Source organism: Eleginops maclovinus, chromosome 23, assembly GCF_036324505.1.
Source record: "Eleginops maclovinus isolate JMC-PN-2008 ecotype Puerto Natales chromosome 23, JC_Emac_rtc_rv5, whole genome shotgun sequence".
Taxonomy (NCBI): Eukaryota; Metazoa; Chordata; class Actinopteri; order Perciformes; family Eleginopidae; genus Eleginops; species Eleginops maclovinus.
Window position 1 is genome coordinate 20,727,404 of NC_086371.1, and position 14,126 is coordinate 20,741,529.

Sequence of the window (14,126 nt, forward strand, 5' to 3'; positions counted from 1 at the left end):
ATAGCATATTGTTATTATTATACATTTGGAAACATTTAATGCAAAAAAAGACTATTATGGTAGTGCTAGCTTGATTGACAGGTCGCTACCACTGTCTTGTCCCGTTTGGGTGTTTTCTGCGTTCATGTCTTAGAATTTGAAACCTTTTAAAGTGTGTTTTCACAGAATAAAAGTTACATTTCTTGTTTAGCATTTGGATTTTTCTCCATCCCTCTTGTCACTGCTAAATCCAAAAAACAAGATGGCAATGTCCAAATTGCCAAACTTGAGGCTTCAAAACAGTAGTGAACAAACCAATGGAAGACATTACAGCGTATATGACCAATTGTTCATGCTGTCAATGGATAGTCAGTATGTTATGTAAAATGTGGAAGATTTACAAGACAGTCCATACCTGACAATAAGACCAGCATCTTGTCGAGGCTTAACATGCACATGCAGTATCTACTGTGAGGAGTAAGTGGAAGGATGCAGCAGTGCTGTGAGGCGCTGTGATGCTGTGCTGAGTTGTCTCTTTGCTTTAGTTTCGGTGTGCTTGTGCTGCCTGCGCTGGCGTCAGTGATGCAGTCTGTTGTAGTTTTTAAGACGAGAAGAGAGAGAGAGGGAAACTCTCCTGAGACTGATGAAGCACATGCACACACACACCCTCACACACACACCCACAGACACACCCACACACACACCCACACACACATACCTTAACGCTACCACAGTGCTCTAAAGTGAAAATCTACTGCAGAGAGTTTCTGAGGGAAGATTTTTTTCTCTGTAAGCTTTCACTTTGACTTTGCTTTTTAGGACTCAGACCATACCAAAGTGCTTTTCCTGAGTGCGTGCGCTTGTGTGTGTCTGTGTGTGTCACTGATTTTCCTAAATTCTTTTGCGATTTCTCATGTGAACCCTGACCTGTTGCATCAGGTTTCCATCCCGACATTTACACCCTCACAATTTTCATTGTCCCTGCATACGAACACACACACACATAGTCCAAGTCACTCGAGTACATGCACACTCAAACAATTAAATGAATAGATTAATTGAATGTCCGTAGTTAATCTCAATAATGCAGGCTTTGATTTTCTTTCTCTGCTCCCTTCCTCTAACCCCCCCCCCTCTCTGTGTCCAGCCTCTGCTCCTAAGCTCCGGCTGATGCGAGGCCAGTCTCTAGTGGAAGGGGACAAGCTGTACTTGAAGTGCGAGGCGTCGGGGAATCCCAGCCCTTCCTTCCGCTGGTACAAAGATGGACACGAGCTTCAGAAAGGCAGAGACCTCAAAATAAAGACCAACAAGTGAGTCTGGATATTTTTTACCTTAATATTCACACTCCATATACCACAAGACAAACGACTGCTTCTTTTACTGCGATGGGTCTTGGCATGCAGCTCTGTTTTTGTGACCCTGAGTAACTACACATTGCATCCAAACTGTCTTTCGGGTAGAACGTTTGATTTTTTCTGATGACCTGTTTCTATTTCGTTCATCAACACGGCAATATGACAGGTTTAACAGTTTGAAATGGGGTTGCACAGGGTGATTATCCATAGTCGCACCTAATTAGAAACATATAAAACAAGCTATACCAGGTTACGCTATATTCAAAATGTTTTTGGACTTTATGTCAGACTGCCCTTTAATACGTCAAACTGAATGCTCTTTTCCAGTGGTGAAAGAAGTACTTAGGCTATCTACTTGAGTGAAAGCTGCAATACTACGGTGTAAAAGTACTCCGTAACAAGTAAAAGTCCTGCATTGAAAATGAAGTAAAAGTACAAAATGAATAGCATCCAAAGTATAGTTTAAATACCAAAAGTAAAAGTACTTGAACTATATAGAACTACAATGTTGCAGTTGAAAGATGGATTTATTTTAATTTCCTTATATACGTAGCTTAACCTATAATAATATATGGCTATGTATTAGTTGACTTATAACTAGTTACTAAATATGTAAAATAACTGTATTGGAGTAAAAAGTACAGCATTTGCCTACACAGTGTAGTAGAGTAAAATGATGAAGTAGCATAACGGAAAAATCCTCAGCTAAAGTACAAGCACCTCGATTTTTCATTACAGTGCTTTAGTAAATGTTCTAGTAACTTCCCACCATTGCTCCTTTCAAAGCCACCAAACTCCACTAAAAAACAGTAAATTTACTTTTAAGAACACATTAGTTGCTGGTCTACTACCACCTAGATTGTTTGTGTTTTTTTGTCAATTTGGAGAAACCAAAACTAACCATATAAAATCCCAAAGGGAAAATATTCTATATATAGCATAAACTTTAATTGATATAGATTTATTTAGGTGTTTCAAATTGGTTGTGCTGCCCCTGCCCACTGCAGTATTACTTAGCTTTCTCCATCTACTGTAGGAAACACACAGACTATGGATAAGTACCTCATGCAACCCCACTTCAAAAACACTTGAACTATCCCTTTAAGGGAGTGCAGTGCCATTTATTTTCTCAGTTTCTTTTATCCTGCAGATTAGGTTAAGCCTGTCTTTCGTTTGAACTTAATACTTGTCCATTTGCTTTGATGGCCATTCACAGTGGACATTTGTATGTAATGATCAGTCATTTATTGCCTGTCTGGGCTGGAAACTAGAAATAATTTCCCTTTTAGTCAGAGATGAGTCAACTGCTTGTTTGAAACAACAATAACTGACACTGTCTTTTTATCTGCTCTTTATCCCTCTCTGCCTTTCCTCTTCTCTGAAGAAAAAACTCCAAACTGCAGATCAGTCGAGTCCGTGTGGAAGACTCTGGCAACTACACCTGTGTGGCTGAAAACTCACTAGGACAAGACAACGCCACGAGTATAATCAGCGTGCAGATCTGTGAGCAATCTGTTGACTTTGAATTATTATACCTCACAAATATAAAGGTCCTATATGACTTGTTTGTTTAGCCTCTAAGCCTAGCTAGTAAACTTTGATCACCCTCTGTTTCCCTGAAACATAACATGAGGGCTGTTTTTCAGATAGCAATTACAAGTAGCAACTGCATCTTTCCACAGGGATTTTGACTTTCTGAAAAAAATAATTTGATCTCAGTATATCAATATCGTACAGTATCTTCTATCAGATTATTTAAAGAGGCCCTATTAGGCTTTTTGGGGGGTTTTCCCTTTCCTGTACTGTGTAATGTAGGTTTGTGTGCATGTAAATGGTTTGCAAAGGCTAAAATCCCAAAGATCCCTCCAGAGGGAGTTTCTCTCCGACACACCGCCCCGGCCTGAAACGCCTCTCTTGGACTACTTTGTTTACTTCCTGGAAATAAAGACATCACTATGTAAAACTTACGCTTCTATTGGCTAGCACTCCGACAAATTGAATGTGATAGGCTAAGGGGCGGGACGTCTCTAAGCGGTTGACCAATCAGAGCAGACTGGGCTCTGGTTTCAAACAGAGGGTGAAAAGTGGAGCTGCAGCATAGGCAGTGTGAGAAAAATAAAGAGCTTTTTGAACATTAAAGCATGGAGACATGTCACAGCAAAGGCACACGATACTAAAAATGAGCATAATTGGGTCCCTTTAGTATGCTGTGGAAGTAGAGTAATCTCAACATTTTCAAAACTCATATGTGGCAAAATCTGAATATTGGAGTGAATTAGTTGTACATATTTATTTATGTTTCAAGCTAAAAGAAAGTTGGTAGTATGTTGCGTGTATGAGAGCAGGAGTATCCAAGTGAATCCAGCTCTCTGCACTCACAAACCATCAGCTGTGAGCTGCAGCGGTGCAGTAGTACCAAAGTCACTGAAGCCTTCCCAGAAAGTAGTCAGATTCGTCACATTAAGCTCTTTGAAATTCTGAAAAGATACTGTATTGTGGCAAACTTTTTTTTCAGAGGTATTATATTTAGGACTACTTAAATTTTCAACACCTTGTGATTTCCCTTGTAGTGACCACCACCACCCCGTCTTCAGGTGTGAGTCATGCGAGGCGCTGCAACGACTCGGAGAAAGCGTACTGCGTCAACGGAGGCGACTGTTACATCATACATGGCATTAACCAGCTGTCCTGCAAGTAAGTCTGTTGCTCAGTCGGCCCCCGTCCCCTCAGTCATCACTGTGTGGTCGCTCCCCCGTCTCTCCCCCTCCCCTCTCTATCTCTGTCTCCGTCCCTCTGGTCTCAGTGTGTCGCTGCTCACTGCACCTTGTCTTGTTGTTCCCTCCCCACCTACATGCACCTGCAACCCACTCACTGTGCAGCGTGTGCAGCTTGTTACTTACAGAACATTTAAAAGGGTTTGTGTAAAGCAGATGGCTTGAACAGATTTAATATTAGACACAATATCTGCATGCATTACATTTTGCTTCAAGTGGAATACTTTACCTTGTGACAATATATACAGTCTTGACAACCCCACAAAAACTGCTTGTGTGGGAGCCATGTGAAAAACTGGGTAGAAATGCATAAAAAAAAGTAACAGTCAGCGGTACGTTGGTGATGATATTCATAAAATCTGATTTTATTTGTAATATTTAATATAAACACTTTATTACATTTCTTAACTGTTTTTGTGTTATGATTTACACAAATGTGACAATTGAATAATTAATGCATTGTCCATCTGTTTTGAAGTTGCCTCCCTTTGGTTTTGATAAACTTTCCTACATTGCTGTAATTTTATTACTTCTTATTTGTCTACTTTCTTGCAAATAGTAAGCAATTTGTGGAGGAAAACCAAACTCTTTATGAGCAAAAGGACAGGAATGTAGGCCTGTCGCTAGCTTATTAGCATAGTAGATTCTATGGCCCTAACCATGCTCTGATATACAGGCCCAACTCCAAACCACAACCTACCCACTCCCACTCTGAGAAGGGAGCTGAATGAGGCTCCCTTCTTCCAGGTGGAGGGTGTAGACACAGCGGCAAGCTTTGGAACAAACTCCCCTCTCTGTGGCAGAAACAGGAAATGCCGTAACTTTTCGTAACAACGGTTTCAAATCAGCATCTCTTGGACAAAAAATAAAATAACTAAAATAAAACAGTTTCTTTATTTGCGAACCTCCTCTGTTTTTGAATATGATGTTTATAAACTGCTTGGTTTTTGCAACAGTCCCTGTAAATATACCCAACATTATAATTAAATTCACACGTTGACCATTTTCTACACTAGACACGGGTAGTGTATATATTACTAAGTAAAAAAACGAGGTAACAAATCTGTATGACGATATTTATGTCTATCTTGTTTTAGGCAGTTTACCAGTAGCCAAAATGTTTGCAGGAACTGTTTGTTAACAGCGTGTTTCATAACGGATACACACAGCCATGTGTCCGGTCAGGTGTGATGCAGACTCGCTGTTGGAGGGCTTGATAGCCCACTACCCCTCCACATTTGTTGGTTTGGAACATCACTTAGCGTGGCGGCCCCTCCACGCGAACATGCAAACGGGTAGGTTGTGGTTTGGAATTGGGCCACACTGTCAGTAGCCGATCTGTGCTGTAAATTGAGGAATCCATTAAGCTGTCCATGGTGCTGAAGTAGCACACATATTTGTAATTGTGATATGTGTGTTATTCCCACCCTTCTGTCAGTTAATGCTTGGATCAAAGATATTCTCTTATGTAGGGATTCTATTCCTCAATTTTTTTATTTGCAGGTGAATAAAAAAAACCTTCTGCCTGTTAAAAATGAACACCTCTACTACTGACGATACCAATATTGATATCAATGCATCACACTTATCCTGCTCTTGGTAGGTTGCATTATTATTAAACTTGGTGTTGCCCCGTGCTGCGTCACATGCAGTGTAAACGTTGGACTTCTACGACTAGCAAAAGAGTTCTTCTGATGCACATTTAAAGTACAAAACTCAACCAAATCCACATCATTTCAAATGTTCCTATTGTTTGAATTTCAACTTAGATTTAGTGAAAAGAAACGTTATGTTGTTTGGCAGACAAGGCTCAAGTCCTAGATGAAGCTCACACACACCCAGGCTGGATAAACCTTAGTCTTCCCTTCTTTTTTTTTTACCCCTTTTCTCCCTTTGCTCTGCAACTGTTTTTGTCTCCATGTTTTTCGTTGTCCCTGTGGGGACGAAAGAGGAGGAGCTGAGACAAACTAAGCATCACATACATGGCAAACTAGATCTGAAATATAGTAATGGAAATGCCATAGCTATTTCTGCCTTGCTGCAGAGTGGTTAACAGGGTTCACTGCTTGCTAAGTATATAGTCCTCCTTTTTCTGTCTATTTGAAATAAACTGCTAACATAAAACGCACCACTTCCTGTGAGTGGGAGGATTTTTCCCAGGAAAGGGCTACCAGACTGGTAGGTGTTTAGAACAGCCAGTGCCAAACATTTCCATGAACTGTGTATTACATTAGTCACTGCTGTGATATTAACTTATTTCCAAGATTAATAGAGATTTATTTAAAAGAACATTGTCACCAGTTACAGTTAAAGCATGTGGACCATGTGGTATAACCAGTGTTGGAAATGAAAGGGGACCCATTATTCTTTTGGGGTGTTCCCTATCCTGTGGAGTGTTATATAGGCAGCACAGGCAGTATATAAAGAGCTTTTTGAACATTAAAGTATGTAAACATGTCACAGTAGAGACACAAAACACAAAAAGCAATGTGAAAATTAGCATTATATTTCCTCTTTAAGCTAGTTGGAAACCTTTTCCCCTAGTGTCCCCAGTTGGACATGTACAAAGATGTGTAGGCACGTCATGATAGAAAAAAACATTTAGTGCACAAATGTGTAATAAGCCCTGATTAGATTGCTGTTTATTCAATGTGTAAGAAACAAAATGGCAATTAAATGAATTTAATCAAATTAAAATGCTGTTTAATTGTTGGGTTAGGATTTATTAGCATAAACTAGTAAAAAACTAACTTTAAAAATGCCCTTTGATCGCGTTTTCTGGGGGCATTCTACATTATCTTTGGTTATTTTTGCCCTTCTTATTTTCTGACACCGGGTGCAACAATAAACCTCTGGTTACATTGGGGGTAACTGGACTTTGTAGCATCTTACACTCATGTAATAAAGGAGGCATATGACATCATTCTAGCAATTACCTGGTAACTATGCACACAATAAGAGGCGCAGCATGCCATCGGCTGTGATGCAATACAAACTGTATGCAACCAAAGCTTTGCATTTACCTCAGCCGAGAAAAACGCTTTGTTTGCCACTTTGTGAAATGATATATTCTGAACTGGAGGGAGTTACCTTTAAGTTCCATCTTGCCATACATGCCGGGTCATTTTGTCAACGTGTAACAAACACTTCCCCTGACAGTGTGGATAACAGATGGCTCGTATAGTCGTGCATGATCAAGAGCTTTGTTGTTCTGCTTCCTGTACAATTGGATGTATCTGCTAGAAATCCTTCCTTAGATCCTTTGGTGTCAGATCTATACTCTTTGTTCCTTCATTTCCATTTCTCTCTCTCTACCTTTTTATATATATATATATATATATATATATATCCCTTGGTTCCCCTCTCCTCTTCCCCTGCCTTTCTCTCTATCTCTCATCTGATATACCTCCCGGTCATTGCTGAAGGATAAATCAGGATTTTTTTCATAATGCTGACAAGCAGAAAACTTTGTTGGAGCGGGTGCATACGCTCATTACTACACGCATATATATCAAGGTAGGGCTACAAAATGGGCAGGATTGTACAACCTTCTGTGCATCATGGTGCTACATACACTGCATATTTCAAGGACCTTCAGCAGGGCTATCAAGGTGTAGCAGCTTCCAGAGAGTTACAGTACCTCCTCAGCTTTGTCATCCTTTGTTGGCCTGTCTGTAAGACCCAGTGGATAACAGGACGTAAATAAGACCGCTGTCAGTAGACTGTCTGCTCGGGCTTGTTCCCTTCAGAGATATGTAGACCCCCGCTCACGCTCACACACTCACGATTCTGCCGCTGCTGCATCACTGCGAGGCTCCTGCAGGCAGCAGATTGTTAATATCCCTGAAAGTTGAGGTGGTATTTGGAAGCTCCTTTTGTGCCGACCATGGAAACGTATAATCCCCTAAAGGGGGAACTGCAAAATGGAGTCTGTAGGTTAAAGTGGAGGACAGCCCATAAAGAAAGGCACCCTGGATAAAACAGTGTGGAGGTTGAAGTGAACATCAGGACATACAAACGTGCCCCCTGGCAAGCTGTTGTTAGTGAAAACTCAGAGTGCTCAATGTTGCCTTCAGTCCACGGTATAGCTTTCTGTGTAGAGTCGCAGATAGCTCTCATTAATCTGAATTTTGTTGCGAGACTCCAGTCTGGAAGCAACATTAGCTCGTGTATTCCCAGCTATAGATTGATAGAGATTTATAGATTCCGCTTTTGAATCAATGAAGTTAATTTAATCTATTGTCATCAACAAATGGCACAGTCTAGTGCTGATGCCTGAGCGTAATGTCCACAGCTGTCACAAACACACAGTGTTTTTATTCCTCATATTTATGGAGACTTTGCATAATGAATCTATCAAGTTGAATCCCCGGCTTTGCTCTTACTCTGAAACAAAAGGTGTGTTGGATTTTCTTTTGCCTCTATGCTTGTTCTCAGAGCAGTACAGTCGTGGGGGCGGGGGGTGAGGGGAGGCAAGCATGTGCAGATAAAGAAAGGGTGGAGGGAGAGAAGAAGGGAAAAGAGGAGAAGGAGAAAGAGAAAATGATATACAGTAAAAGCTCTGCCGGCATAGGGCTGCCTCTGCTCCCCGTGTCTCCCCCCTCTCTCTTTCTCTCTGCTCTATTTATAACTCTATGGGAAATTGCTGAGTGGGCTCTTCCAAGGGTTTTTGCTGTAATTGATTCAAAATGCAAGTTGTCTCTTTAGTGGTGAAAAAGAGGAGGAAAGGATCCCCGGTCAGTTACATGGGCAGTATAACACGGAGGCCCTTTGCCTTTTAAAACCGGATACATTTGTTGACCAGACACTAAATCACTGTAATAAATACAATATGGCTATTAGAGCCCGAGAGCTGTAATGACTGTAACGGAGCCACACCCATGATATCATAACACTATGGTTCCTCCTGCTGTGATTCATCTCCAGTATAATGTGCACTGCCATTGGAAGAGATTTTCTATGTCATGTCTTCTTTTCATTTCGCTGCAGTAAAAGCTGATCTACTATCAATTATAGCAGTAAAGAGATTAAATCAATTACGTCTGGCCGGGTAAAAGCCATGACACTCATTATAACTCATAATTCAAGACATTTTAGGTTTTGAAGCACTCTCAAAAATATATTTTTTACCACATTTTCTCAAGGACTTATATTGAAATGAGGGCCTCTTTGTTTTCGTGTTTTCATTTAACCGTTAAATGGCTTCTGTATCCTGGGGAGTCATTTCACAGGCTGTTTCCATGCGTAAAACGTGTGTAAAAACACTGTAATATTAGTGTTGGGTGGGGGTAATTCTGGTCTAATAACATTGTAATAAAGATGTAATAATAGTGTATCATTGGTATAATATGGGTGTGGTGTAACATGGATTTAATAGGGGAGTTATTATGTGTAATATGGGTTTAATAAAATAGTAATATATGTGTAATAACAGTGCAATAGGGGTGTATTCATGTGTAGAGTGGGTGTAATAACATTGTCCTAAGGGGGTAATGTAGAAAATAGAGACCAATTTATTTTCAGAAACATTGTTATCGCCCTTTTAAGGGTTAAAGAGCTGATAAGATGCAACATAAAAGAATGGCAGTCAGCGTTGAAAAACAATATATTGGCCTTTGTTTGAATTGTGACGCAGCTAAGAGCCTACTTGTTAGTTTCAGCGTTTCAGTTTGATGGCTGTTGCCTGAATATGAATCATATTCAGCCCGTGGTATCGCTGACAGCTCGCCACCCATCCAGAAACAAAACAGCACATTCTGCAGCTGCATGTAAACTGTTGCTGTTATTTACGCTCGAGAAATACCAAAACCTATTCCAACCATTTTCATGCTCACACACTGTGGAGGGCCCTGTGTGTTTGTGTGTGTGTCAGTCCGATACTTTTATTTGTGAAAACCAGTTACGTTTTTCACATTTTTGCACATTTTCTCAGAAGGTCATTCTTTCTATAGCTTAGTTTGCAGGGTTTATCTCGGGATTTTTGTCATTACAAGTGCGTTGGGTCAAAGCAAGAATGTTGTTTTCATTTTTTCTGCTTTGATTTCTAACCCAAGCTTTATTAAACCTTGACTTCAAAATACGCTGATCACTGTATATACTACTATGTGTTTGCACCAGTTCTAACCACAGCTATAACTTCCTACTAATTGTACTGTGTGACCTTATCCTGACAATTTTGTGAAAATCTGTTTTATAATCAGAAATACAATTTTAAAATACATTAAAAAAAATTATTAACAATTTACTAGCAAGTCACTTTGTCCACACAACGCAGCACTTCTTGACTCGAGTCTCACACTGGCCACTTACATTATTGAAAGTAATTGCTTTCGGTGGGAAGACATTTCTGTCCTATTTTGTAAAAAGTGAAAGAGCTGTAAGTCTTCGCAATACATGAGGGTTTGTACTTTCCAGTTCATCAAGATTGTACATTTTTTTGAAAGGCATCCCAGCTTGAAAAAAACAATTGTTAAAGTGGCCCTATTTTGTTTTGGGGGTTTTCTCTTTACTGTAGTTCTACACTCCCTGTATTTATAAACCTGAAAATGAGCATAACAGTGCCCCTTTAAGGCAACCGTCCTATCCCTGGTCATAAGCATCGTAGAACATATCCAGGAAGCAAGTATTCCTAATCCCATTCACATTATGTATGTCAATGATGTCATTGATTTGTACATTACTCCTGTCAAATATTTAAAGCTGCTTTGAAGCTGCTCTGATCAACATTGACAAATGCTTTGTCCCCTACATGGGAGAATCAGACAGTGTTGTCCAGCTTAGCTCTGATTGGAACAGTTTGAGAGTAGTTTCTTTGCCAATCACAAAAACCTAAAGTGAATGATGTGTTATTAATGTGTATGTACATAAAGTATACCACATAGTGCTTTTTCTGCTTTGTGATGGGTATTCCGTCTGACAAATTTATTTGATCAAATCAACACGTCACTCTATTAAATCAAATTGCGTCAAAATCAGTTCAGTGTACAGATACTTTTTTGCCGTTATTCAATAGACAGAGATATGTCTATCCCTGACATGCTGTTTTCTGCGCTAAGTCCATTATTAGAGAAATATTTTTCACCCAGACCCCAGGCCTGTTGCTTATCATATCCTGGCTGACATGTTAGACAGTGATCTTCTGACTGTAACAATCTTCCACTCGACTCAGGTTTAGAATTACCACATTCATGCAAATCCCATAAAAGTGAGGGTCTTTCCAAATCCCATATTCCATGCCTAGAAACTGATGAAATTAGTAAACCCTTTTTGAAAAGTAATTCAATTCTGTTGCATTAATTGTATAACTTTCCACTTGATGTAGTCTTTTTAAGCTGTAGCTGTTGATGTAACATGGCTTTTATTTATTTTGTATGTTTTTATATGCGTTAATCTGTTTTTTAAGTATAAACATATCCAATAATTAGAGATGGAAAAAGGTTTTCTTTACAGTTATTTTTGTGTACTTATAGAAAGAGAATGGGCATGAAGAATGTTATGGGTCTTTGAAAAGTCATGGACAAGCCTAAGTATTCTGTCACTGAAAATGTGTGGATAACATGAAGTTTGTTTTGCATGAGCTTTGCATCTACTTTATGAGACTCATATATGACTTGAACATCATTTTACAGAATTTACATGAGATTTGCAACAAAATGAAAACCTCACAAATATTTGAAAGGTTGTCGTTTTACAGTTGCACAGACCTATTTTATCCTGCACTTTGCCTTTTATATTCCGTTTAGTCCATATGAGCCATTTGTGATTGTGTTTGTGTGTGAGACAGGTTGGAGGTTAACGACTGTACGTTTGACCCCTCCTACTTCCTGCCCCACCATCACATGACCCTCATGACTGTGATGATGTGTTAACTGTAGCGGTGATGTCATATTGATGGCGGTGATGTCACGGTATGCAAGTCATCTCTCTCTGTAGTTGGTGGATTGTGCTGTTTCTAATCCCTCATCTCTCTGCTCTCTTATGTCTCCCTCCCTCTCCCCTTCCCCCCCCCCCACTCCCTTCTTTCTGTCTTTGTGTACTCCTCCTCCTTCTCTTTCCTCCTGTTTTATCTTCCCTCTGTATCTCTAACCCCTCCCTGCCTCCCTCCCCCCCACCCTCTGTGTCTTGTTTTCCCTCCATCAGGTGTCCCAATGACTATACGGGGGACCGCTGTCAAAACTCCGTCATGGCCGGTTTCTACAGTATGTCCATTTGCTCTTGTCTGTCTCCTTCTCACTGAGATGCTGCATGCTACATCGGAGGGGTTGGATGAAGGGAGCACTCTGTGTGTGTGTGTGTGTGTGTGTGTGTGTGTGTGTGTGTGTGTGTGTGTGTGTGTGTGTGTGTGTGTGTGTGTGTGTGTATGTGTGTGTGTGTGTGTGTGTGTGTGTGTGTGTGTGTGTGTGTGTGTGTGTGTGTGTGTGTGTGTGTGTGTGTGTGTGTGTGTGTGTGTGTGACAGAGAGAAAGAGAGAGATTGCATGCCTCTGTGTCCGCCCCTTCCTCCCTGTCTCCCCTGGTTCCTCCGTGGTGCTCCTCTGGCCACTAAAAAATAACAAGGGATATTTTTTGTAATTTACACATGAAATCAGTTTCACACCGCTCTAACCTTACACATTTCATTCTGGATGATTGCCCTAGAAAGCTGTTTGAAATTACCCCAGAATTGACAACTCAACAATAAGCACCACATGTTTACACTCTGACATTTTGAAGTTCTGTATTTTTGAGCTTAATTTGCACAAAAAAATACTTGATCACTAAAACTGCACATAAAGAAGCAGAGGAGACAGAATTAACACAATATAAATACAGGAGGAGCTTTCTTCTTTTATTTGTTATTTTTTCTCTGCAGATGGTCCATTGGTGCTGTTTAGGTTGACAAATGCTGATTGCTAAGTTATGTTAATATATATTATTGTACAAGGGTGAAAGTTGTCAATCTTTGCTGTGCTTCTTTCAAACAAAGTTATAATATTTCCTTGATTATACTTCAATCTTCAGATTCTGTGTCCATCTGACATTGTTTTGAACATTTTAAGTGCATTAGAAGGAGAAACATAGAAAACATCCAAATAAAAGTTTCCAAAATGACTGTACTAAGAAATTAAGAAAAAATTCCACAACATTCAATGTTGTTTTCACTCAGAGCATCCATGGATCATCGGATAAAATCTGACTTAGTAGCATGTGGCTAACAAAAATGCTGCTTGAAAATGTTTTAGGGTAACCTCTAATATGTTCTTAATGGTGTCACGTGTTTTGCTTCTCATAACAGTGTTATCAATTTAAAATATTAATTAGGCATTTTTTGTGAAAATACAATTTTGTCAGTATGTTGGGTAATACTTTCTATGGTTCTCATGTCTGCAATGCATCATAAACTAATTGAGTAGATAAATATTTATTTTACGCGTAAAAAATTCAGAATTATTTATAAAACGCATCATAACTCATTCATTAGAAAGCATTTAATAATGACATAAATGGTCAAGTAAAATATTTCTGACATTAAAAAGATAATAGTGAAATAAAACGCATTGTAATACATCATAACCCTGCACTAAGTGGTCATTGGGTGCTTTAAGTAATACAATTCCTGAGTTACGGCTGCATTCGGTATAATACATCACAAGCTGGTCATTATAATTGGTCATTGAGTGCTTAAAGTAATTGGGGAAACTTCATTGAATCTAAAATGTCACTGAGTGACCAGCAATTATGAAGTATTATGATACTTGACCTCATAAGCCATTGTAAAATGATGGTTTTAATAAAGCATTATGAATATTTATATAATTCAAATTCAAATTTTACGGAGCTATAGGCAGATTAAACACATTATAAGTATGTTAATTATGCAGCATATACATGGGCATTATAGAAGGTGCCACCTCTTGTGTGTGATAGTACACCCAACATTTAGCTTAGCTTAGCTTAGCACAAAGACTTAAAACGGAGGGAAACGGTTAGCATGACACTGTCCGACAGTAACAGAATCCACCAAAAAGCACCTCTTAAGCT

At 39.5% G+C, this 14,126-nt stretch overlaps 1 protein-coding gene across 1 annotated transcript in view; it reads left to right on the forward strand.

Annotated features, from left to right (window-relative positions):
• Positions 1–14,126, forward strand: part of nrg2b (neuregulin 2b) — a 48,497-nt gene that overhangs the window by 21,830 nt on the left and 12,541 nt on the right. The window contains exons 2-5 of the mRNA XM_063876606.1: positions 1,127–1,289; positions 2,719–2,848; positions 3,865–4,028; positions 12,248–12,306. Coding sequence (XP_063732676.1) covers positions 1,127–1,289; positions 2,719–2,848; positions 3,865–4,028; positions 12,248–12,306 — 516 coding nt within the window. The remainder of the gene's footprint in view (positions 1–1,126; positions 1,290–2,718; positions 2,849–3,864; positions 4,029–12,247; positions 12,307–14,126) is intronic.